The sequence below is a fragment of the Trichomycterus rosablanca genome, chromosome 14, assembly GCF_030014385.1.
Source record: "Trichomycterus rosablanca isolate fTriRos1 chromosome 14, fTriRos1.hap1, whole genome shotgun sequence".
Classification (NCBI taxonomy): Eukaryota; Metazoa; Chordata; class Actinopteri; order Siluriformes; family Trichomycteridae; genus Trichomycterus; species Trichomycterus rosablanca.
Genome location: NC_086001.1, coordinates 10,942,633 through 10,969,044, shown reverse-complemented (window position 1 = coordinate 10,969,044; position 26,412 = coordinate 10,942,633). Strand labels below are relative to the sequence as shown.

At 38.0% G+C, this 26,412-nt stretch overlaps 1 protein-coding gene across 1 annotated transcript in view; it reads left to right on the top strand.

Moving 5' to 3' along the window:
* ctnna2 (catenin (cadherin-associated protein), alpha 2) overlaps nt 1–26,412 on the top strand; it is a 600,844-nt gene that overhangs the window by 446,283 nt on the left and 128,149 nt on the right. Inside the window, exon 9 of the mRNA XM_063008183.1 lies at nt 23,551–23,703. Coding sequence (XP_062864253.1) covers nt 23,551–23,703 — 153 coding nt within the window. The remainder of the gene's footprint in view (nt 1–23,550; nt 23,704–26,412) is intronic.

The window sequence follows — 26,412 nt, the reverse complement described above, 5'->3', positions numbered from 1 at the left end:
CAGGGTGAAATGTTTACTGCACTTGGAGGGGGGGTTATACTACAGTAAAATGATTTAAAGGAGATGAAAAGTGTTTGATCGCCCTGATTTAGCGGCTTTCAGTTTCATTGCCTACATCTCCTCTTACTCATCACCATCAACTTCCTTACTGCTGCTTATATGCTCCAGTCTTAAAATCCCATCACACCTCTGTAGTTTTATGTACAACATTTCACCTACTTTCTTTTAAGCATGGTTGATCCTTGTTGTCTGAGAGAACAGGAATAAAAGGAGATTTTTAGCTTGTATATACACAATATTGCCAAAAGTATTCACTCACCCATCCAAATAATAGAATTCAGGTGTTCCAATCACTTCCATGGCCATAGGTGTATAAAACCAAGCACCTAGCATGGAGACTGCTTCTACAAACATTTGTGAAAGAGTGGGTGGAATTAATTCCAGCGTGGTACCGTGAGAGGATGCCATCTGTGCAACAAGTCCAGTCATGAAATTTCCTCGCTACTAAATATTTCACAGTCGACTGTCAGTGGTATTATAACAAAGTGGAAGCGATTGGAAATGACAGCAACTCAGCCACCAAGTGGTAGGCCACGTAAAATGACAGAGCGGGGTCAGCGGATACTGAGGCGCATAGTGCGCAGAGGTCGCCGAGTTTCTGCAGAGTCAATCGCTACAGACCCCCAAACTTCATGTGGGCTTTAGATTAGCTTAAGAACAGTGTGTAGAGAGCTTCATGGAATGGGTTTCCATGGCCGAGCAGCTGCATCCAAGCCTTACATCACCGAGCGCAATGCAAAGCGTCGAATGCAGTGGTGTAAAGCACGTCACCACTGGACTCTAGAGCAGTAGAGATGTAGTCTCTGGAGTGACGAATCATGCTTCTCCGTCTGGCAATCCGATGAACGAGTCTGGGTTTGGTTGTTGCCAGGAGAACGGTACCTTTCTGACTGCATTGTGCCTAGTGTAAAGTTTGATGGAGGGGGGATTACGGTGTGGGATGTTCTTCAGGAGTTGGGCTCGGCCCCTTAGTTCCAGTAAAAGGAACTCTTAATGCTTCAGCATACCAAGAGATTCTGGACAATTTCATGCTCCCAACTTTGTGGGAACAGTTTGGTGATGGCCCCGTCCTGTTCCAACATGACTGCGCAACAGTGCACAAAGCACAAGGTCCATAAAGACATGGATGAGCAAGTTTGGTGTGGAAGAACTAGACTGGCCTGCACAGAGTCCTGACCTCAACCCGATAGAACACCTTTGGGATTAATTAGAGCGGAGACTGCGAGCCACGCCTTCTCGTCCAACATCAGTGTCTGACCTCACGAATGCGCTTCTGAAAGAATGGTCAAAAATTCCCATAAACACACTCCTAAACCTTGTGGAAAGCCTTTCCAGAAGAGCTAAAGCTGTTATAGCTGCAAAGTGTGGGCCGACATCATATTAAACCCTATGGATTAAGAATAAGATGTCACTCAAGTTCATATGCGTGTAAAGGAAGCCAATACTTTTGGCAGTATAGTGTATGTTGAATGCAAAATTACAGAATGTATCTCCACATTGCATTTTCATTCTGTTTTTTGTATGCAATAGATGCTCTTTTTGCTGTTTTTTATCCAGCTTTGTTAGAACAGTCGCTGCAGGATTTAATGCGAGCTAACATCACCTTGGCTCGCCTCAATCAAAGTTGCTCCCAAGTCACTGTTGGGTTTCTGGAAGTGGATTTTGCAAAATTAGTGTCTTTAGGCTTAAGCATTAAAAAAGATGAAAGGCACGGACACCTGGGGTAAATTGGTGCAAATTAGGAAATCGTGAAGGACTGGTGTGAGTGTCTGTTCATCAGTAAATGCCCAGAATTCGATGGCACAGTTGTTTTCTTTGAAAAAGTTGAAGGTAAAAGTGTATTTGCTTGTGTATGGGACATGTGTATACCCTTAGATACACAATGCCATGCCAGCACAAAGATTTTATTCAATTAATTACTCTTTATGACGAAAAAAACTGTAAACACATGAGCATGACCTGACATTTGTTGAACATCTATATTCAGTTACAGTGCCTTGCAAAAGTATTCAGCCCCCTTGAACTTTTCAACCTTTTGCCACATTTCAGGCTTTAAACATAAAGATATGAAATTGTAATTTTTTGTGAAGAATCAACAACAAGCGGGACACAATGGTGAAGTGGAACGAAATTTATTGGATATTTTAAACTTTTTTTAGAAATAAAAACCTGAAAAGTGGGGCGTGCAATATTATTCAGCCCCCTTGCGTTAATACTTTGTAGCGCCACCTTTTGCTGTGATTACAGCTGCAAGTCGCTTGGGGTATGTCTCTATCAGTTTTGCACATCGAGATACTGAAATTTTTGCCCATTCTTCCTTGCAAAACAGCTCGAGCTCAGTGAGGTTGGATGGAGAGCGTTTGTGAACAGCAGTTTTCAGCTCTTTCCACAGATTCTCGATGGGATTCAGGTCTGGACTTTGACTTGGCCATTCTAACACCTGGATACGTTTATTTGTGAACCATTCCATTGTAGATTTTGCTTTATGTTTTGGATCATTGTCTTGTTGGAAGATAAATCACCGTCCCAGTCTCAGGTCTTTTGCAGACTGCAACAGGTTTTCTTCCAGAATGGTCCTGTATTTGGCTCCATCAATCTTCCCATCAATTTTAACCATCTTCCCTGTCCCTGTTGAAGAAAAGCAGGCCCAAACCATGATGCTGCCACCACCATGTTTGACAGTGGGGATGGTGTGTTCAGGGTGATGAGCTGTGTTGCTTTTACGCCAAACATAACGTTTTGCGTTGTGGCCAAAAAGTTCGATTTTGGTTTCATCTGACCAGAGCACCTTCTTCCACATGCTTGGTGTGTCTCCCAGGTGACTTTTTATAGATATCTTTGAGAAATGGCTTTCTTCTTGCCACTCTTCCATAAAGGCCAGATTTGTGCAGTGTACGACTGATTGTTGTCCTATGGACAGATTCTCCCACCTCAGCTGTAGATCTCTGCAGTTCATTCAGAGTGATCATGGGCCTCTTGGCTGCATCTCTGATCAGTCTTCTCCTTGTTTGAGCTGAAAGTTTAGAGGGACGGCCGGGTCTTGGTAGATTTGCAGTGGTCTGATACTCCCTTCATTTCAATATGATCGCTTGCACAGTGCTCCTTGAGATGTTTAAAGCTTGGGAAATCTTTTTGTATCCAAATTCGGCTTTAAACTTCTCCACAACAGTATCTCGGACCTGCCTGGTGTGTTCCTTGGTCTTCATGATGCTCTCTGCGCTTTAAACAGAACTCTGAGACTATCACAGAGCAGGTGCATTTATACGGAGACTTGATTACACACAGGTGGATTCTATTTATCACCATCAGTCATTTAGGTCAACATTGGATCATTCAGAGATCCTCACTGAACTTCTGGAGTGAGTTTGCTGCACTGAAAGTAAAGGGGCTGAATAATATTGCACGCCCCACTTTTCAGGTTTTTATTTCTAAAAAAAGTTTAAAATATCCAATAAATTTCGTTCCACTTCACAATTGTGTCGCACTTGTTATTGATTCTTCACAAAAAATTACAATTTCATATCGTTATGTTTAAAGCCTGAAATGTGGCAAAAGGTTGAAAAGTTCAAGGGGGCTGAATACTTTTGCAAGGCACTGTATATGGAGTCTATCTGCCTGCACCATTCTTTTAACATCAACAGCCTCCACTTGTCTGGAAAAGCTTTCCACAACACTTTGGAGTGTTTACCAGCAATTTAACACCTCTGGATCCAGGTCTTTTACCTTACACACTCCAAAATCTGGGGTTGAGTTTATCCATATCAAAGTCATCAAAATGTATATTGGTGGACCTTGCTTTGCACACACGGGCATGCTGAATACGAAATTTTTTGTATTTAGGGGCAGTTTTTCATCTAGACAGTCAAGCATAGCGGTTAAGGTACTGGACTAGTAATCAAAAGGTCACTGGTTCAAGCCCCACCACTGCCAGGTTGTCACTTTTGGGCCCTTGAGCAAGGCCCTTAACCCTCAATTGCTTAAACAGTTCACTGTCACAGTATTGTGAGTATGCTAAATGCTGAAAATGTAAATGTGTTTTAGCTCAAAGCATATTTATTCTAAATCATTGATTTAAATACAATGTAAAATAAGTGGACCTTTTTTGGCTAAAATGTTCCAGTCTCAGCCTGAACAGCTGCATTTTGCAAAGCAACTAGAAAGGCAAGTTTATAGTTTTATTCGGTCTTACAATTTATTTATTTATTTTTATTTAACTCCATGTAGGTGGGGCACAGTGGCTCAGTGGGTAGCATTCGCCTCACAGCAAGAAGCTCCTGGGTTTAATCTATTTATTTTTTTTTTTTATTTAATGGCACATAGGTCTTAAATGACTTAAGTCTTGACATTTAGTGTTGGTACTACTGCCTTCAGGTCCTTTTAATTTCTTACTAGAATAAAACGACCCCCTTGAATTTTTTTTAGCTTGTTTTATATGGCTGGATATATTTTTGGTTGGTGGACTATTCTCAGTCCAGCAGTGACAGTGAGGTGTTGAAAAACTCCATCAGCGCTGCTGTGTCTTATCCACTCATACCAGCACAATACACACTAACACACCACCACCATGTCAGTGTCACTTCAGTGCTGAGAATGATCCACCACCCAAATAATACCTGCTCTGTGGTGGTCCTGTGGGGGTCCTGACCATTGAAGAACAGCATGAAAGGGGGGTAACAAAGCATGCTGAGAAACAGATGGACTACAGTCAGTAATTATAGAACTACAAAGTGCTTCTATATGGTAAGTGGAGCTGATGAAATGGACAGTGTGTGTAGAAACAAGGAGGTGGTTTTAATATTATGGCTGATCGGTATATATAGCCTGTTGGATCTTCTTCTTCTTCTTCTTCTTCTTCTTCTTATTATTATTATTATTATTATATAGGATGTGTGAGTGGGTATAAATTGTAGTATTGGCTCCATAAGTCACTAATTAGGGTGTGATGTGTTAGTGTACATCAGCTTTAAACTTTTAATTACTACATTTAAACTAGAGTATGAGTGCAGGAGAGTAGATATATTAGTACATGGGTAAAAATATAAGACTTTGATTCCATTTCTCGCCTGGAAGTCTTTTAGAGCTCTAAGTCAAATTAATGAAGGCATCTGCATCTCATCAAATCAGCCTCAGCAGAGGAACAGCCAACTCCATGTGACAGCCAGCTTTGAGTTATCACTGTCTACCTGGCAGAAGGATCTACAGCCTAAGCCTTGGCAAATCAAGTGGCTGCTTGCGTTCCGAGCAGGCAGACGATTGCGGTTGCCATAGAAGAAGGCTAGTGCTGGTGATCTCTGTTTAGCCGCTGTTGTGGAGAGGCTGTACGGCTTTGTTTTGCACTTTATTACAGCACCCTATTTGGTTCAGATTATTTATGGAGCTTTCTTTGCAATCATCAGGCTGTGGGGAGTGTGGATGCAGGCTGTTGAGAAGATCTAATGGTTTATGCTAGGTGCCATCCTCTTTTGCATAAATGCATAAGTCTTCCTGGAGTACTGGCACTGATGGAATAAGTGTATAACTCCAGTTCTGAGAATAGTGGTCACTTGATTAGCATTGCCAGCAGACCCATTAGCACAGCATCATAGCAGAAACTGTTCACCTTCGTGGCTTTAGTTCTTAGCTTTATCATCAGGCTGTAGGCCTGCACGCCATACATCAATATAAAGACTTATAATGCCTTTAGCCTGACTTATTACATTTAGGAGCCAAATATTCATTCAGTCTATATTTTGTACTCTGGGAGCTGTGTGGGTAAGATGTAAGACGTTTTTATTATGTTTGTGAAAACCTCAGACATAAATAAAAAGTTCAGTATTGATTATTGTAAAGGTTTGCATATTGATCAATTGTGTTTGCATATTTAGTTTCCATAATGGCACATGGGTCAATAGGTCTTAAATTACCCAAGTCTTGACATTTAGTGTTGTATTGCTGCCTTTAGGTCCTCTGAAATTCCTACTTTAATATGTAAACGGGTTTTAATCAGAATAAAACAACCTCCTTGAATTTTATTAAGCTTGTTTTAATGTTAAAGAATAAACGGTATAGCCACCACCAAAAATGACCATCAAATGATAAGACACACTATTGGCCTGTTCTGCATTTAGTGGCAAATATTTTTAAATAAATCAATTAAATAAATAAATAATAATACAAAATAAATAATAGACCAACCCCAAAACCACAAAAGACCCCAACAACCAATCATTGGTCAGGAAATTAGCAATTTGCAAAATGATTGTCATTGCTGCACTGATCTTGTAAGCGGTGACACAGTGGCTCTGTGGCTAGCACTATCGCCTCACAGCAAGAAGGTCCTGGGTTTGATTTCCAGGTGGAGCGGCCTCGGTCCTTTCTTTGTGGAGTTTGCATGTTCTACCCGTGTTCACGTGGGTTTCCTCCAGGAGCTCCGGTTTCCTCCCACAGTCTAAATGCAGTCTAAAGTTTGATCGCTCTTAGATGTGTGTGTGTGTTAAGGTATGAATGTCTTTGTGTGTATGCCTGACATCCTGTCCAGGGTGTTTCTGGACCCCCACCCCCGTGACCCTAATTAGCATAAGCGGCTTAGAAAGTGAGTGAGTAAATGAGATACTGTAGGATATATCATCTCTTCACAATTTGTTTCTCTTCATTATGTGGCACACAGGTGAGAACACTAACAGAAATGGAAATTTGGAGAGGGAATTATTCAACACAAGGGTGGACTTAAAACAAAATACGTTTTTCAGACCTGAGATTTTGGAGAAACTCATTTTATAGGACCCCTAATAACTTTTAGTAACTTTGTGCATAAGAATAAGCACATACACCGATCAGCCATAACATTAAAACCACCTCCTTGTTTCTACACTCACTGTCCATTTTATCAGCTTCACTTACCATATAGAAGCACTTTGTAGTTCTACAATTACTGACTGTAGTCCATCTGTTTCTCTGCATGCTTTGTTAGCCCCCTTTCACTCTGTTCTTTAATGGTCAGGACTCTCCCAGGACCACCACAGAGCAGGTATTATTTGGGTGGTGGATCATTCTCAGCACTGCAGTGACACTGACATGGTGGTGGTGTGTTAGTGTGTGTTGTGCTGGTATGAGTGGATAAGACACAGCAGTGCTGATGGAGTTTTTAAACGCCTCACTGTCACTGCTGGATTGAGAATAGTCCACCAACCAAAAATATCCAGCCAACAGCGCCCCATAGGCAGGGTCCTGTGACCACTGATGAAGGTCTAGAAGATGACCAACTCAAACAGCAGCAATAGATGAGTGATCGTCTCTGACTTTACATCTACAAGGTGGACCAACTAGGTAGGAGTGTCTAATAGAGTGGACAGTGAGTGGACACGGTATTTAAAAACTGAGAATGATCCACCACCTAAATAATATCTGCTCTGTGGTGGTCCTGTGGGGGTCATGATCATTGAAGAACAGGGTGAAAGCAGGCTAAAAATGTATGTAGAGAAAAAGATGGACTATAGTCAGTAATTGTAGAACTACAAAATGCTCCTATATGGTAAGTGGAGCTGATTAAATGGACAGTGAGTGTAGAAACAAGGAGGTGGTTTTAATGTTATGGCTGATCAGTGTATCTGGAAGCTTTTGGAAACCCAACTTTTTGTAACCTAGATCTGACTGTCTTACCCCTTTTCTACTGATGCGGAACGGGCTCCGTTCTGGTTCGCAACATTGATTTAGAACCGGTTCAGCGTGTTTGCTTAAAAAAAAAAAAAAAAGGGGGTTCCAGACTGCAAACGCACCAAAAAAATGCTATTTTTTTCTGCGCGAACTGTGACGTCAGCTATGGGCATGTCAAGTTGTACAGGTTTGGGTGCTTTCACATGAGAAGCTGCAAAACCGCTTTTGTGCTGCTGTTCCGTTGTTTCCTGCTGAGCTTGATGCTGCACTTCTTTCTTTTAAAGTTCATTTGACTGAATTTTGAGCCTGTTTGCCGCTGATATTTTAATGTGCCTCCAATAAGACGAACTGTTTGATATGACGTGGTACAATCGACCCAGACAGACGACTGTGGAATTTCAGCAGTACAGAGCACTTATAATGCCTTTTGCATAAAACACGAACATCTGTAACAACAGCACAAATGCTTGCAGGTAATCTACACTCTCCGTTACCTTGTTAGTACTCTCAACTTTCGTTGCGCAACACCCACCGTTGATGACACATGCTTGGCTCCCAAAAACTGGTGGAATTGTGGGACAGTTCTCTGAAAAACACCAACCTTTAAAGAAGCCCGAACAGAACCGCTCAAGAACCAGAGTTCTTTTGGTGGAAAAGTGCTATCAGTGCACAGTCATGAAGAACCAGTATTTAAAAACAGTCTTTTTGAATTGTTTGATGGTTAACAGTTTGTCCATAAAGAGCTCATTGTGCATGGACAATATCCCCAATTTAATTTCTCCTAAGTCTAAACTGTTTATGTCTCTCCTATGGAACAGTTGCTGTCAACCCAGGAGTAGTAAATGTAGAAAGTATTTAGACCTCTTGACCTTTTATAAACTATAGTGTGCTGTGAATTTCTGATTATATTTGCCATTTTTACCTTTTGTGGACTGACAGTGAGAGCACACTGACAAGTGCACCTCCCAGTTACTAGGATGTTATAGCATCGCTGAGATTTGAACCCCAGATGTGCTTACTTTTACATTTGCAGCATTTAGCAGACGCTTTTATCCAAATTCACTTACAATTACGTCTATAATTGTATCAAGGCCAGTGGATGCACAAATCTCAGCGGTAATGGGCTAGCATACTTTACCGTTGCACCACCTGAATGCAATTTTGTTAATATTTATGAACAACAATTTACAAGACATTATATGTGCAAATCTAAGGTAAATATATGCACTTAAAGCCCATAAAATCAGTGAATTTAGCTTGTGGATTTAAGCAGGTGGTAGAATGTTCTCTTCCCTACTGTGTGAGATCCTCTTGCAGGGGGTAATTTTGTATCTGCTAGGTCAGACATGTTTCTGAGCCCATCGCTGCCCAGAAGAGCTCTCCAAACTGACTACCAGCATAAGATTCGATAGTGCCTGTAACTCTGGAGAGTGAGACAGACAGGTACAGAGAAAGAGAAATAAAGACAGACTGAGGAAAGTGAGAGACAGTGAAAATCTGATGGATAGGGAGAGAATACCTGACAGACACACTGACTGAGTGGGTGAGGGTGAGAGTACGGGGAGAATACAGATGGACCCCAAAAAAAACCACACTGTGTGTGCCGGAGAGTCCTTAAGGTACCCTGAAAAGACTGATTGCTGGATTTGATATAAAAATTGCCGTGAAGGTGGCATTCCAGCTGTTTTGAAACATGATGAATAGGATTAATTGAGGAGAGGCCGCTGACGAGGCTAGACCGGTAGCCCTGAGTGTCTGCTCTCATACAATTAGCAATCCGCAGACGTGCGCTCGTTACGCAGTGGAGCTACGGCATGTGTTTAAAGGCCTATCACCCTGTTTCTAATTAATGCATCTGTCATCAACTCGATTCTGGCACACTTTTGATTGATTGCTGACTGCAGGTCAGGCTTTCAGTGATGCACACTTTCAAGCATATGTTTCATAAGCAGCAGTTCATGGGAAATTGCATTACGACTCTTAAATAACAAATTTTTGCTACACTGCATAGTATTCTTATCTATAATTAGAAAATGGACAAAGTGTTTACCCAATATAATATGAGAAAATAAAAGGGAAAAAAAGGTACCTGACAGCTGATACTACTACTACTGCTGCTACTACTACTACTATTAATAATAATAATAATAATAATAATAATAATAAAAATACTACTACCCATACTACTACTACTGCTGCTGCTACTACTACTACTATTAATAATAATAATAATAATAATAATAAAAATACTACTACCCATACTACTACTACTGCTGCTGCTACTACTACTACTATTAATAATAATAATAATAATAATAATAATAAAAATACTACTACTACTACTGCTGCTACTACTACTACTATTAATAATAATAATAATAATAATAATAATAAAAATACTACTACTACTACTGCTGCTACTACTACTACTATTAATAATAATAATAATAATAATAATAACAATAAAAATACTACTACTACTACTGCTGCTACTACTACTACTATTAATAATAATAATAATAATAATAATAAAAATACTACTACTACTACTGCTGCTACTACTACTACTATTAATAATAATAATAATAATAATAATAATAATAATAATAATAAAAATACTACTACTACTACTGCTGCTACTACTACTACTATTATTATTAATAATAATAATAATAATAATAATAATAATAATAATAAAAATACTACTACTACTGCTGCTGCTACTACTACTACTATTAATAATAATAATAATAATAATAATAATAATAATAATAAAAATACTACTACTACTACTGCTGCTACTACTACTACTATTAATAATAATAATAATAATAATAATAATAATAATTAAAATACTACTACCCATACTACTACTACTGCTGCTGCTACTACTACTACTATTAATAATAATAATAATAATAATAAAAATACTACTACTACTACTACTGCTGCTACTACTACTACTATTATTAATAATAATAATAATAATAACAATAAAAATACTACTACTACTACTGCTGCTACTACTACTACTATTAATAATAATAATAATAATAATAATAATAATAATAATAAAAATACTACTACCCATACTACTACTACTGCTGCTGCTACTACTACTACTATTAATAATAATAATAATAATAATAATAATAATAATAATAAAAATACTACTACTACTACTGCTGCTACTACTACTACTATTATTATTAATAATAATAATAATAATAATAATAATAATAATAATAAAAATACTACTACTACTGCTGCTGCTACTACTACTACTATTAATAATAATAATAATAATAATAATAATAATAAAAATACTACTACTACTACTGCTGCTACTACTACTACTATTAATAATAATAATAATAATAATAATAATAATAATAATAAAAATACTACTACCCATACTACTACTACTGCTGCTGCTACTACTACTACTATTAATAATAATAATAATAATAATAATAAAAATACTACTACTACTACTGCTGCTACTACTACTACTATTATTAATAATAATAATAATAATAGCAATAAAAATACTACTACTACTACTGCTGCTACTACTACTACTATTAATAATAATAATAATAATAATAATAATAATAAAAATACTACTACTACTACTGCTGCTACTACTACTACTATTAATAATAATAACAAAAATACTACTACTAATGCTACTACTACTACTCTTAATAATACTAATAATAATACTAATAATAATAATAATAATAATAATAATAAAAATACTACTACTACTACTGCTGCTACTACTACTACTATTAATAATAATAACAAAAATACTACTACTAATGCTACTACTACTACTATTAATAATACTACTACTAATAATAATAATAATAATAATAATAATAATAATAATAAAAATACTACTACTGCTGCTGCTACTACTACTACTATTAATAATAATAATAAAAAAATACTACTACTACTACTTCTGCTACTACTACTATTATTAATAATAATAATAATACTAATAACAATAAAAATACTACTACTTCTACTACTACTATTAATAATAATAATAACAATAAAAATACTGAAATGCTGAAATCTCAAGTCTTTAAGTTCAAATCTTAGCTCTGCTATCAGCCGGCCGGACGCCTACACAGACACACGATTGGCTGTGTGTCTGTAGGGGAGGGGCAATTGCTGAAACAGGATTCCTCATTGCTGGAGTAAGTGTGGCTTCTTGATGACTGGTTAAGATGCCTGCACAGGGGATGGCTGATCACGGATGGCAGAATATTGCACTCTGTGAGACCCCATCCTGCAAGCACCTGTGCATGTGAAAGAGAGGTCGAGTGGCAACCTCAGGATAAGGGTTGCAGCAACGACCGGGGAGAGATTAGTCCAACTGGAATTGACTGAATTGGGTGCCAAAAAGGGGCAAAAAAGGAAGGGGGGGGGGGGACTAATTATAAGGCTTTTTATAAAATGTGTTAAATGCTGGTGAATCTTAACTTAAGAATCTTAACTAGTAGAAATCTATCTATAGGGGGTCAAGCATTTGAATCTCTACCATTCTCTTGGTGTATTCCACACATTTTTATAAACACTAGCCAGTTAAGCAGTATTTAACACTGAAGCTTCTGCCATATGTACCCCATTAATACATCATATTTCAAAATCACTTTGCTCTTGCTATTTCGAACCAGCTCAAGGCAAACTGGACCTGCTTAGTGCTTGCACACATCAAAGACCATGTGTCTGATGTTTACTGCATCATGCCAATCACCTGTATTTATTTAGTCATTCAGGTTTTCTTTTTCTGTGTACATGTGAGTGTAAAAACTGGGACACGTTGGGACAGATTCTTTATTCAGACCAGTTGAGGCTTCTTGTGAAAGGAGAGAGCAAGACTAGGAGTGAATAAGGAATTGAGAGATAGACAGACAGTCGTATCTATTCATTTATAATAGCTCTGCATTGGCCATCAGGTGATAGTGAACTCACCGGCCACTACATTAATGCATTCAGTAGTATTTTGACGAGGAGCACTCAGATCCTCCGCAGCGATTAAGTCCGCGCCTGGCTGTTCATGATTACACAGTGGCACAACCATCGATGCTAAGACTCCATCTGTCATATCGGAGCCCGATAAGGGCCTGGACTGGTTTTCCTTCTCACACCAAGCTCAGTCCCATTACCAATCTCAGCCAACCAGCTTTTTTCAGATAAATGCAGAGACTTGAAGCACCAATTTCACAACAACGTTTGGTGCCTAACTAGAATAAAATGTTTTATTTCTGAACATTTGTCTACGGCAGATGATTTGGGACAGTACTGCAAACCTTGGATTTGAATCTGTATTTACTCATTACTATTACATGTTTTTTATACTCTTTTTTTCAGTTGCTGGTTATCTTTTGGAAATTTCATACATCATTTTTGCATTTATTTTAATTTATTTAAGAGTTTTTGCAGTCTATTTGCCTTTCAAATTTTAACATTATACAATCCAAAGTACCTGTGCCTCAAGGGCCCAACAATGGCAACTTCCTGTCAATAGTTCCAAGCCACCATTACTTCAAAATTGAGTGAATTCCATGGCCAAACATCAGTAATATGGAATATATGGAGCGGTATAATATGGAATTTGCAGCTTTAACAGATTCCACTCTACCAATTTTGGACCATGAGTCATTTCTAATGTGTTGGATATGATAACATTTGGCTTTGCTGAGTGATGAATTTAGTTGTTGGGGTGTTGTCATTGGGACAGCTGTAGCCTAGTGGTTGGAGCTGTGGGCGTCCAGTCAGAAGATTGCCGGGTTCAAATCCAGACCCTTGAACAAAGCTCTTAACCCTGTCTGCTCTAGGGGCGACGCACACTGACCCTGTGCTTCGACCCCAGCTTGCTAACAAGCTGGGATAGGCGAAGAAAGAATGTCATTGTAGTGTACATCTGTATATGTATATATGACAACTAAAGGCATTCTTTTTGGTCTCTAGACTTTGTTGCATTGGATAGAAGTCTAAATCGTTACTCATTTAACACCCAGTATTGAGGTTGTTCATGTCAGGTTGAGACTTACCTCTGCTTTCTTCTGTATAATGAATTGTTTAGTATTGCTGTCCTGACCACCCACTGTTTTGGACTGGATAACCCCACAGTTATGGAGTCCGGCTCTATTATAACCTGTGCGGTTTAAACCAAGATGGATTGATATATGGGTAAACTGTGCGATCTGTGCAACACATTTAATTTAATGAACTTCCTACATGATACTATTTGTCTTTTACTTTATATTTGCCTAATACTGGCCTACATTATTAAAGCGAGAGAAGGTTATACCGTTTACAACCATTTATGGCCATGTGCTCCAACATAATCTTCTACATCTATTTCATTTTACTATTTTACTCATTGTTTTCTGTCCTACCTGTGTTTTTTGATATTCACATCCTTCCTGGCTTTTCCTATTTCCAGCTATTTTACTTTAATTGGCGCTGCCTGTTTCGGTTCCTCACGCACAAGCAAACCTGTTTATTTTCAGATTGTTCTTGACATTTTAATAAGAAACATTAGGCTCTTGACCTGAAGGCTTTTGTTCTTTCTCGGTGCCTAGGTTTTAAAATGAAAAGCTACAATAGGGAATTGAATGTGAGGCTGTGGTGGCTTTGCTAAGTGAACCCCCTTATTTGCATATCATTGTGTTCATATTTTTCAGACATTTAAATTGTTATAGCTTCAAAACAAACTGCAGAAATTGTGAGAATTTGGTGCAGTTGAAATAAATGGATCTGGGGTGGTTCTGAGGTGAACAAACAAATAAGAAGATCCTTTTTTATTAACATAGTACATACAGGGGTTGGACAAAATAACTAAAACACCTGTCATTTTAGTGTGGGAGGTTTCATGGCTAAATTGGACCAGTCTGGTGGCCAATCTTCATTAATTGCACATTGCACCAGTAAGAGCAGAGTGTGAAGGTTCAATTAGCAGGGTAAGAGCACAGTTTTGCTCAAAATATTGCAATGCACACAACATTATGGGTGACATACCAGAGTTCAAAAGAGGACAAATTGTTGGTGCACGTCTTGCTGGCGCATCTGTGACCAAGACAGCAAGTCTTTGTGATGTATCAAGAGCCACGGTATCCAGGGTAATGTCAGCATACCACCAAGAAGGACAAACCACATCCAACAGGATTAACTGTGGACGCAAGAGGAAGCTGTCTGAAAGGGATGTTCGGGTGCTAACCCGGATTGTATCCAAAAAACATAAAACCACGGCTGCCCAAATCACGGCAGAATTAAATGTGCACCTCAACTCTCCTGTTTCCACCAGAACTGTCCGTCGGGAGCTCCACAGGGTCAATATACACGGCCGGGCTGCTATAGCCAAACCTTTGGTCACTCGTGCCAATGCCAAACGTCGGTTTCAATGGTGCAAGGAGCGCAAATCTTGGGCTGTGGACAATGTGAAACATGTATTGTTCTCTGATGAGTCCACCTTTACTGTTTTCCCCACATCCGGGAGAGTTACGGTGTGGAGAAGCCCCAAAGAAGCGTACCACCCAGACTGTTGCATGCCCAGAGTGAAGCATGGGGGTGGATCAGTGATGGTTTGGGCTGCCATATCATGGCATTCCCTTGGCCCAATACTTGTGCTAGATGGGCGCGTCACTGCCGAGGACTACCGAACCATTCTGGAGGACCATGTGCATCCAATGGCGGTGCCGTGTATCAGGATGACAATGCACCAATACACACAGCAAGACTGGTGAAAGATTGGTTTGATGAACATGAAAGTGAAGTTGAACATCTCCCATGGCCTGCACAGTCACCAGATCTAAATATTATTGAGCCACTTTGGGGTGTTTTGGAGAAGCGAGTCAGGAAACGTTTTCCTCCACCAGCATCACGTAGTGACCTGGCCACTATCCTGCAAGAAGAATGGCTTAAAATCCCTCTGACCACTGTGCAGGACTTGTATATGTCATTTCCAAGACGAATTGACGCTGTATTGGCCGCAAAAGGAGGCCCTACACCATACTAATAAATTATTGTGGTCTAAAACCAGGTGTTTCAGTTATTTTGTCCAACCCCTGTAGTTCCCTGTCCTTAAACATCAACTTCCCGACTGACTCAACTTATTTAATACTACAGTTATTTAATCTTTAGAGCTTATATATTCCAGATTCTAGCCATTTAGCATGGGAGTCTGCTGTGTGTGTTTGTATGCAGTAAAGGTGGGGTTAGAGTAAAGCGGTCGTAAGGGCTTATGACTGACAGAATATATGTAAACAAGCCAGTATAAATAAAGTTTGTTGTCAGCCAGTGTTTTGTCATGCTGAGCATACACTTGTTTTAATCATAGCATTTATTTTATTGTTTGTACCAATTGCTCTATATGACCAAAAGTAGGTTGCCAGACCTAGTCATCTTCCAGATCAAACCATCTGATAATGTACAAAATCTTGGTGTGGTCCTGGATAGCCAGCTGTCCCTCTCTCCTTATATACAGTAGCTAACATGACAAGATCATTCCGGCTCCTCCACTACAACATCAAGTTCGGCCATTTCTCTCTATGATGCCACTTAGATTCTTGTTCAGTCACTTGTCTGTGTATGGATTACCTCCATGTCCACTATTAAACCCCTGCAACTCATCTCAAATTCAGCAGCCCGCCTTGTTTTAAACCAACCTAAACAATGCCACATTACCCCACTGCTGCGTTTACATTTACAGCATTTAGCAGACACTTTTAGATAAGGTGACTTACAGTATACAGTCTAAGCAATTAAGGGTTAAGGGCTTTGCTCAAAGGCACAACAGTGGCAACCTGGCAGTGGTGGGTTTTAAACGAGCAATCTTCTGATTACCAGTCCAGTACCTTGAAAACTAAGCTACAACTGCGTTCTCTTCACTGGCTTCCTGTAGCTGCCCGCATTCAGTTTAAAACAATGATGTGTCCCTACAAAGCACCAAGCTACCTTAGAGAACTCACAAAACCCCGCTCTGTACCACACAACCTCCAAGCCTCTATGCAAGTCTTGTTTGTCTTGATCCTCCACCCAGAACTCAAGGAAGACATGCATCAAGGCGCTTTTCTGTACTTGCACCCAAGTGGTGGAACAAGCTTCTTTTGTCTGTCCAAACATCTGAGTCTCTCACCATTTTCAAAAGATGATTAAAGACACACCTCTTTACTAAGCACTTAATCTGAGAACTAACATGCACTTACTAACATTCTATAGCATCTTATTCTACAGCAGGAAATGTTTACTGGAAGTACTGGAAGCACTTCTGTAAGTTGCTCTGAATAAGAGCGTCTGCAAAATGCCGAAAATGTGAATGTCATATGCTTGTTGGTCATCCTATTTCAAAATCATGGTCATTAATATCCAAATCTCACCCCCACCCCTTCCATTTTGGCTAATTTAGTTGAACCAATTTATCCAAAAGGTGTTTAAATGGGTTACAGTTAGTGCTCTGTGCAGGCGACTTGAGTTTGACCACACCAGACTTATTAAAGCATGTCCTCATGAACCTCACTGTGTACACAGTGGCAAAGTCATAACATTGTGTGTGTTATTTTATACCCTTGCTATTAATACTGTATGTATTTGTTCCATTAACAACAATAAAGAAAACACTTTAAGTTCCAACAGATTACACAAATAGACATTAGTAATTAGACCACTTTAGAGAATCGTTCACAATAAAAATCTCCATGCAGGGTTTTTGTGAGTCTCTCTGACGTATGGTTTTGGAAATGAAGCGTAATCCTTAGACATATAGTTTCCATTAAAAAGCAAATTAGCCAGACAGAGTCTAATCTCATCTTTGAAGATCATGCCTGCTCGTTTTGCTATATTGGCAGCAAGAGATATTTATCTTTCAAGCTCAGTTAAGTATACATCCCCTTTTAATTAGTCCTTGGTACGCTTCCAAATTCATCCTGATTGATTCTCGATGCCACCGAGGTTTGCTGTTGCTACTTTGCCATCTGGTTGACGATTTTGGACAAATTGAAGGAGGGAATGAGATAAGGGAACTCTTAGCAACACAAGCCATCAAACATTTTACCGGGCCTTTTTGATGTCTCTCGAAGCCATTTTAATTTCAAACAAATCGGAAATGACTTGATGTTAGCATTTGTTATCTGTTTGAATTCAGTTTGTTTTCGGAAATTGTATTTGTCGAGGACTCTTTCAAAACGAGCGCTATTCGAGCACCCGGCAGGCCTTTTTAATTTGAGCATAAGGTGTTTGATGCTGACACTTGTATCGAGACAGACAGTATGTGACAGTGTTTGTTTGTACACGTGTTTGGCTAGTACAGATGACAAACAATCCTCCTGAATGCAGCACAATCTTCAGATGTTGATTTTTTAATAAAAGGGTTGTGTGCTATTCTCAGGAATGACTCCTCTATAAACAGAATTGCCCTCAGCTCCGCTCTGGTATATTACGAGGCTATACTGATGGGAATGATGCAAATTAAATAGAAGATGAAAAAAAGATTGCAATCTTCAATCTCTGTGAGGGTCGTAGAGAATAAAGTCTAGCTCGTGTGAACATTCAAGTGGGTGACAAATTACAGAAGAAGCCAGTGTGAAGTGCTAGGCCACTACAAGCCACCAACATGAATTTAATGGACCTTGGCATTGGTTCTACTAGTTTGTGGAACTCTGTAGATAAAACACCATTGTTAGAAAATGTATTTTCTTTAATTACTGTCCAAAATCTTCTATTGGTGATGGTAAATGCGTAGCATATGAGTTTTCAATATTTATTTACCTAGACCAGAAATAAGTACACAAGTGTTTATGTGTTGCAGGTTGTAATTAGCAAAAAAAAAAAACACATAACCTTATATTTTTTTAATTGTTATATTTATATTATAGAATTATATTATATTATTTTTATTATTTAAATTATTATACAATCCAGTGAATCCTATTATTCATTTATTTATTTATTTTTCAGAATTAATTTACTTTTAATAAAGCATGTGATTATTTTTTAAATTATTACACAATTTCGGATGAAACCACTCCCATTAATGTGCTTGTATTAATGTTGAGTAAAGTTACTTATAAGGAAGCATCCCAACATCAACTTTGGCAGCAAACAGAACCATAGAGAGCCACCAAACCCCCTTACTTAATGAGTAAAGCATTCAGGCATTCCCTTGGTGTATTTATTATTATTAGTATTTTTAATCTATAGATCAGTGCTAAAAATGTTGCACCATTAAACTCAGTTTTCTTGTTATGATGATACAGAATTGAGGGAAACAACCAACAGAACCTAGCACCAAGAAAATTGCACATTTTTTTCTTACTCAATAAAAGTTATCTAAGTAGAGTGTGCATCTTTCACCAAATATGATTAGACATGGTGACAGAGTTCATTAAAACAATTCTTCTGAATTACTGACTAACTCAGAGCTGGATCATTAACTATAGAGCGTGCTGTGTTTTCTAAATTCTATGTTCAGGTGACCGTGGAGCCACACTGAACACAGCACATCAACTGAAATGTCCAGTTCCTTAGCTTTAGCTTGTCATTAACTGTATATATCTCAAGTAACATGTTTTAGCCAGTTTGATAGGCTTGCATGGGATCTTTACTCCAGTACTGTATTAACTGAAGCTGTTTGCATTAGTGAATTAAGAGTGGTCAGGCTAGTGAAAAATTGTTTTTAGCATTTTTTTTTCTTTGTGGATCCATAAATGAGATTGTTTTGATGATATTGCCATGGAGCCAGACTTTCTCGTCCAGCATCAGTGCTTGACCTCAGTAACAAAGTGGACACAGATTCTTTTAGACTTTTCTTCAAAAATAATTATTTTACAAGATCACATCTGCCACTTTTTTGAGACCCCTGTATTTAATACTTTGTACAACATCCCTTGGCCAGTAAAACAGCATTTAATTTTCTCATAACTTTTTATAAGGTTAGAGAGTACAGACTTTGAGACCATTCTCATTTACAGGATATCTCCAAATCATCCACAGTCCAGGTCCTCACTTGTGCATTCTCCTCTTCCTTATTTATTATTTATTTATTTATTTTCTGTAGGATTTATTTATATATTCATTCATTTATTTATATGTAGATAATTTCCATCAGGGTAAAACTCTACTTCATCATCTTATAATATCTACGTTAATGTTGTCTGAACTGGTTCTGCTCACTGTATTTATGTTCAGTTTACCGTTTTACATTAGTGCCACGTTTGATACATTACACAATTTTTTGTAATCAATAAAACATGTGACTCATTGATATGAAGCTCAGTGATGTGTTTGATGGGACGCTATAAGCTTGGTTAATCGAAGACTAATGACGGTTGCTTTTCGGTTGAAAGAAATCATTGAACGTTGCTTCCCTACTTACCACACAATCCATGCTAGCTTTTAGTATCTGGAGGGTGATTTCATTACCAGTTGCTTCACCCCTCCCTTCATAATACAACTGCAAGAGTGTACAGTGTAAAACCCCAAGAACCCTCGACTATTATTGAATAATCCAATGAGTGAGATTGTGTACGTGTCTGATGTGTTCAGCCCCCCAGGGAAGGCAGCGCTTGCTGAGCTATAATGCAAAGCCGGTGTTATTTTCTGCAAGCTCATGACTCCCGTGGCTATAGAGTTTCTCTGAACACTTCCAGTGCCTATTTAGCACCGATCGGCCCGTCCCTTCTCGGATAGGGCTGAAAGCACTTCCATAAACAAATCTAATACTCAGTGCTTCAGCACTTAGCCCTTGTAAAAAATCTTATAAGAACTGACAGTTCATGTTCAAGAATCGACATCTCTATATTGCTCTAGGATACAAATCCTTTAAATGAACGATTGCCGAACTTTTACTCTATTCAGCCCAGAACACGTTTGCAAGTTTGCATAAAGACAGAATAACTTTGTGGAAAACTTTATGTATAGGTAGCATCTGTGAATGAGTAATAAGATGAGCAGCCTTAATCATTTCATTACATTATTAAATTAAATTTAATGTTATTTCATTGTCAGTAAATATGATCACTATACATACAAATGACTTAGCAAAATAGTAAACAGTTTTAAGAACTTTCTTCCAAGGTCCTGGGTTTAATCCCCAGGCGCGGCGGTCTGGGTCCTTTCTGCATGGAGTTTGCATGTTCTCCCCGTGTCTGCTTGGGTTTACTCTGGGTGCTCCGGTTTCCTCCTTCAGTCCAAAGACATGTAAGTGAGGTGAACTAGAGATACAAAATTGTCCATGACTGTGTTTAATATAACCTTGTGAACTGATGAATCTTGTGTAATGAGTAACTACCGTTCCTGTCATGAATGTAACCAAAGTGTAAAACATGAACTTTCTTCCAAGAAGCATTTTCTATTTAACAGATTATTTAAAGAATTAACCACCTCATTCATTCAGACAGAAATTATTTTTGAAATAGTGTCAATCAGACTAGCATATTCTGACTAAGGTGCATACTTGGACGTATGCTAATCATCTATTCCGATTAGTAGAGTTATTAACGAAATATCAGGCTGCATGTCAATCTGGTTTATGTAAAAGGCCAATGTACTCCTACAGAAAAAACAATACTGTTGCATTTAAATGTATTCATTCACACCCTGGACAGGTTGCTAGTTCATCACGGCTAGGGCATCACAGGACACATTTAGACACTCACACAGATCTAAGGGCAATTTAGTATCTCCAATTAACCTGACTGCATGTCTTTGGACTGTGGGAAGAAAACCGGAGCACCCTTAGGAAACCCACACAGACACAAGGAGAACATGCAAACTCCACACAGAAAAGTCCCAGGAATCGAACCCCAGACCTTCTTGCTGTGAGGCGACAGTGCTACCCACCGAGCTACTGTGCCGCCCATGCATTAAAGTTATTGTTGCTCACCTGGTTCATTATGTAGGCTTACTTTTTTGGGAAAATAAAAACTGCATTTTGTTAGGGATTCAAGGATTTGTGTAGAGAAGTTGATGGAGGCCACAGAATTGTTGTTTAGGCCCTTATAAATGGAAAACTTTAATTCGGAAGGTCGGTGTGTTTTATGAGTGTAAATATGGTCAAGCACTGAATGCTTTTAACACAGTTAAAATCTAGTTACCTGGTACTCCTGAACTTTAAAATAAATAAATCAATTAATAAATAAAATACAATTTTAAATTAAATAAAATAAAAAGTTAAATAAAATAAAAAAGTCAATAAATCAATCAGTAAATAATAAAATAAATAAATAAATAAAAAAGATCAAAGACACTTGATGTTGAGTGTTTTGTGTCAAATTAATTGTCAATTTTTGCTTTATTTATTTAACTGGCACTTACAAGGGCTTCCAGCAAGCACCAAATCTAGTAGGCGGAGCATTAGATCTTTAGGATGACATCATTACACGAGTGACACACGCTTCAGCCAATTATATTCAAGAGGCAGATCATCATTGGATCATGCCAATGCCTTGTCAACCAGAGCTTTCTATTTGGCTATCATGCTAATGCTGTGACATGAGAAACACGGCTAGCTTCTAGCTTGTTTTAATTATTTACCTGATATTGTATTCCTACATGACATTACAGCCACCATGGTGCATTATAAAATGTGGTTGTGCTTTACAAATGTAAATTTAGTCTCTCCTAATGAAAATGTCACTCAGTTTCTTTCTGGCCTGCTATGCTATGCAACTGTTTCCCAGCATTATCTACACAGTTGTGATGGTATGTCTGTAATTATTAGGTTACTTATGAAAATGTAGTGGGTTTAATGAAGTAGCTTGAGACTGAGTTTGAAATTAAACATAGTTTTAGCTTGCAAGTGTGCTAACTTGCTAATGTTATCTCTGTACTGAATGTATACAAGCAACAATGTATGTTGTCTGTTCATTTTCCTTATCATTTAGTACTTTTACATACAGTGTGGAATTAAGCTTAAATTGTGGATTTTGTCATTTTAAGAACATTGTTCATCTGTTATTTGGACATGGAGGTGTTTCTGGTGTAGTTTGATATTAAAAAAGAGAACAGAGATGTAAAGAGGATTATAAACCTGTATTATTATTTTCTTTATGCATTAAAAATCATGTTAAATAATGGCTTGAGATACACTATAGATAGAATGGTGTTTCAGATTTTTTAAAGACGTGTTTATCAAGATGTGTCTGCAACTATGTACACTGAGTCAAAACATTAGGTATACACCTCCCAACCACACACACTGCCACACCCAAATGTGCATGGCACTGCATACTTTGTAACAACTGTGCACATCATGGACATTTATGAATTTTGGTCTGATGGTAATAACTCACACAGTAGTTCATGTGATGAATGCAGCGTATTAATAAAGTCCAGTACGTAATGACCAGACGGCTGGCAATGGATGCTCACAGGCAGCCGTGATAAGTCCCTAATGACAGTGGTTTCAGGAAGGACAGACACAAATTGCCAAAATGTTGTTCAGGGGCCAGAACTCATTGATGCCAGAGGACATGAAGGCTTTGGCAACTGGTATTAACCAACAGAGGGGTTACTGTGGCTCAAATTCAAGTTAGTTTAATACTGGGGATGATTTAAATGTGCATCGAACCCTACTGTGTTTAAAAAGTGTCTATGTTTACTCCTGTCCACTATTGAAAGCACCTACAATGGGCCACATGCATTGGAACTGGACATCTTAGCAATGGAAGTAGGCCAGCTGGTCTTATAATGTTTTGGCTCATTAGTATGTACAGGCCAAAGGATAAGAGTCTTGGCTAAGTATGTATTAAATATGTTTATCAGCCAGCATATATAGTTTAATAACTGGTTAACTGGTCTTGTGTTGTTGGACGTCTAATGAACAGTCATCTTGTCTTGCAGTTAAGGAAGGCTGTGATGGACCACATCTCTGATTCCTTTCTGGAGACCAACGTTCCCCTGCTGGTCCTCATCGAGGCAGCCAAGAGTGGCAATGAGAAGGAGGTGAAAGAATACGCCCAGGTCTTTCGCGAGCATGCCAACAAGCTGGTGGAGGTAAGTCTTAGATTCCTATTCCTGCTTCCTTATTGATTATATAGCCTTATTCTGTAGAGCACATGCTCTAGATGGTAAAAAGTATTTGGACAGTTCTTCAGACTTTTGAATTCAGGTTACAGGCAAACCCCTGGCTAATGGGTGAAAAGAATTTGCAGAAGGTCCTTTCCTGTGGTAGCATGTCTAGCTTAACCAGATTGGAACTTCAGTTGCCTGCAAGTGTTTCCAAGCCCTGAATAAAACCCCATTTGATAGCTTTAGGGTAAACTGGAACATCGATGCTCAATGATTGGTCTTATAATTGAAGTCCCACAAACATACCCCAAAGGCTTGTGTCCACCCAGAAGAGTGTAGGCTGTTATAGTCACCAAGAAGGAATTAACTCTATATTAATCTCATACTGAAATGGGATATTTAACTGCTGAAAGTCAAATGTCCAATTACTTTTGACCATAATTCATCACAGATATTAGGTTGTCTGTCAGAATTGCCTGCGAGAAAATGAGGCACTTTCCAACACTTATTATTTTTTGGTCTCTGAGTCACTGCCAGGATCTGTTCTTTTAGAGGTATTGTGAACAGCTTAGCTACTGAAGATGTGATGTAATATGATGCGATGTGATGTTCAGCCGTGGTTCATGAGGCTCACATGTACCCTGTTAGGCTTGGTAATAATGTACCCCACTGAGATACCTTAAAATACTATGTGTTTCATTTCATAGTGCAAAGCAATATAAGACACCAGTATGTACCCCTGCTCTCTGCTTCTCAGTCTGATCTCACGTACACACCAAGTCAAGAGGGCGTCGTGAACATGGCATGCCTTTGATCAGCGGCCGTGATCATTTGCTCTCATTGTATCGTCCCTCTCGCCATCTCTTCCCCATCAGACAGAGGAGGCTGCTAATTAGATGTGTCTGTTTATTTGCAGTAGAAGGGAGGGAGGAGGTGGTTGTTGTTGTGGTGGTGGTGGGCTGGAGGGGGGTCATTGGGGTTGGTGTCAGAGTGCCCGGCAGCCGTATAAACCTTATGTGTGAGTTCAGAGGAATATTTATCTGAGATAGCATTGAGGATTTTTTCTCACTTTTCAATCTCCCTTACCCTCTCTGTTTCACTCTCTTACCATCTCACATGCCTTCTCTCTTTCTCTCTGCCCCCTTCACTCACCCTCTTTCTTTCATTATTTCTCACTTTTATTACTTTGCCTCTTTTGCCTCTTTTTTAAAACTCTAGAATCTTGAATCTTTGCTCTTTTGCACCTCTTTTTTGTTTGTATTTCACTTTTACTCAACTGTTTTCTCTCAACTTTTTTTTTTCTCCAACTCTCTTTCACACACCAAGTCAGTAGGGCGTCATAGCTGAGTACCCAGACAACATCATGAAATCAGATGTTATTTAACTGCTGTAAATTTTGGGGGAAAGAGTGCTCTTGGGCGCTTGATTGCGAAGAAGCTGTAAGACACTCCATTACAGTAAATATGGAGTCTGTAATTAAGCTTCTTTTCCTTGTTCTTTCTTTCTTTCTTTCTTTAGTTCTTGTTCTTTCTTATTTTCTTTCTTTCTTTCTTATTTTCTTTCTTTCTTTCTTATTTTCTTTCTTTCCTTCCTTCTTTCTTTCTTTAGTTGTTCTTTCTTTCTTTTTTTTTGCTTTTCCTTTTCTTTCTTTCTTTCTTTCTTTCTTTCTTTCTTTCTTTCTTTCTTTCTTTCTTTCTTTCTTTTCTTTATTTCTTTCTTTCTTTCTTTAGTTCTTGTTCTTTCTATCTTTGTTGCTTTTTCTTTCTTTCTTTCTTTCTTTCTTTCTTTCTTTCTTTCTTTCTTTCTTTAGTTCTTGTTCTTTCTATCTTTTTTGCTTTTTCTTTCTTTCTTTCTTTCTTTCTTTCTTTCTTTCTTTCTTTCTTTCTTTCTTTCTTTCTTTCTTTCCTTCTTTCTTTCTTTCTTTCTTATTTTCTTTCTTTCTTTCTTTCTTTCTTATTTTCTTTCTTTCCTTCTTTCTTTCCTTCCTTCTTTCTTATTTTCTTTCTTTCCTTCCTTCTTTCCTTCCTTCTTTCTTTCCTTCTTTCTTTCCTTCTTTCTTTTTTTCTTTCTTTCTTTCTTTCTTTCTTTCTTTCTTTTTTTCTTTCTTTCTTTCTTTCTTTCTTTCGTTCTTGTTCTTTCTTATTTTCTTTCTTTCTTTCTTATTTTCTTTCTTTCCTTCTTTCTTTCTTTCTTTCTTATTTTCTTTCTTTCCTTCCTTCTTTCCTTCCTTCTTTCTTTCCTTCTTTCTTTCCTTCTTTCTTTTTTTCTTTCTTTCTTTCTTTCTTTCTTTCTTTCTTTCTTTCTTTCTTTCTTTCTTTCTTTCTTTCTTTCTTTTTTTCTTTCTTTCTTTCTTTCTTTCTTTCTTTCGTTCTTGTTCTTTCTTATTTTCTTTCTTTCTTTCTTATTTTCTTTCTTTCTTTCTTATTTTCTTTCTTTCCTTCCTTCTTTCTTTCTTTAGTTGTTCTTTCTTTCTTTTTTTTTGCTTTTCCTTTTCTTTCTTTCTTTCTTTCTTTCTTTCTTTCCTTCTTTCTTTCCTTCTTTCTTTCTTTCTTTCTTTCTTTTTTGCTTTTTCTTTCTTTCTTTCTTTCTTTCTTTCTTTCTTTCTTTCTTTCTTTCTTTCTTTCTTTCTTTCTTTCTTTCTTTCTTTAGTTCTTGTTCTTTCTATCTTTTTTGCTTTTTCTTTCTTTCTTTCTT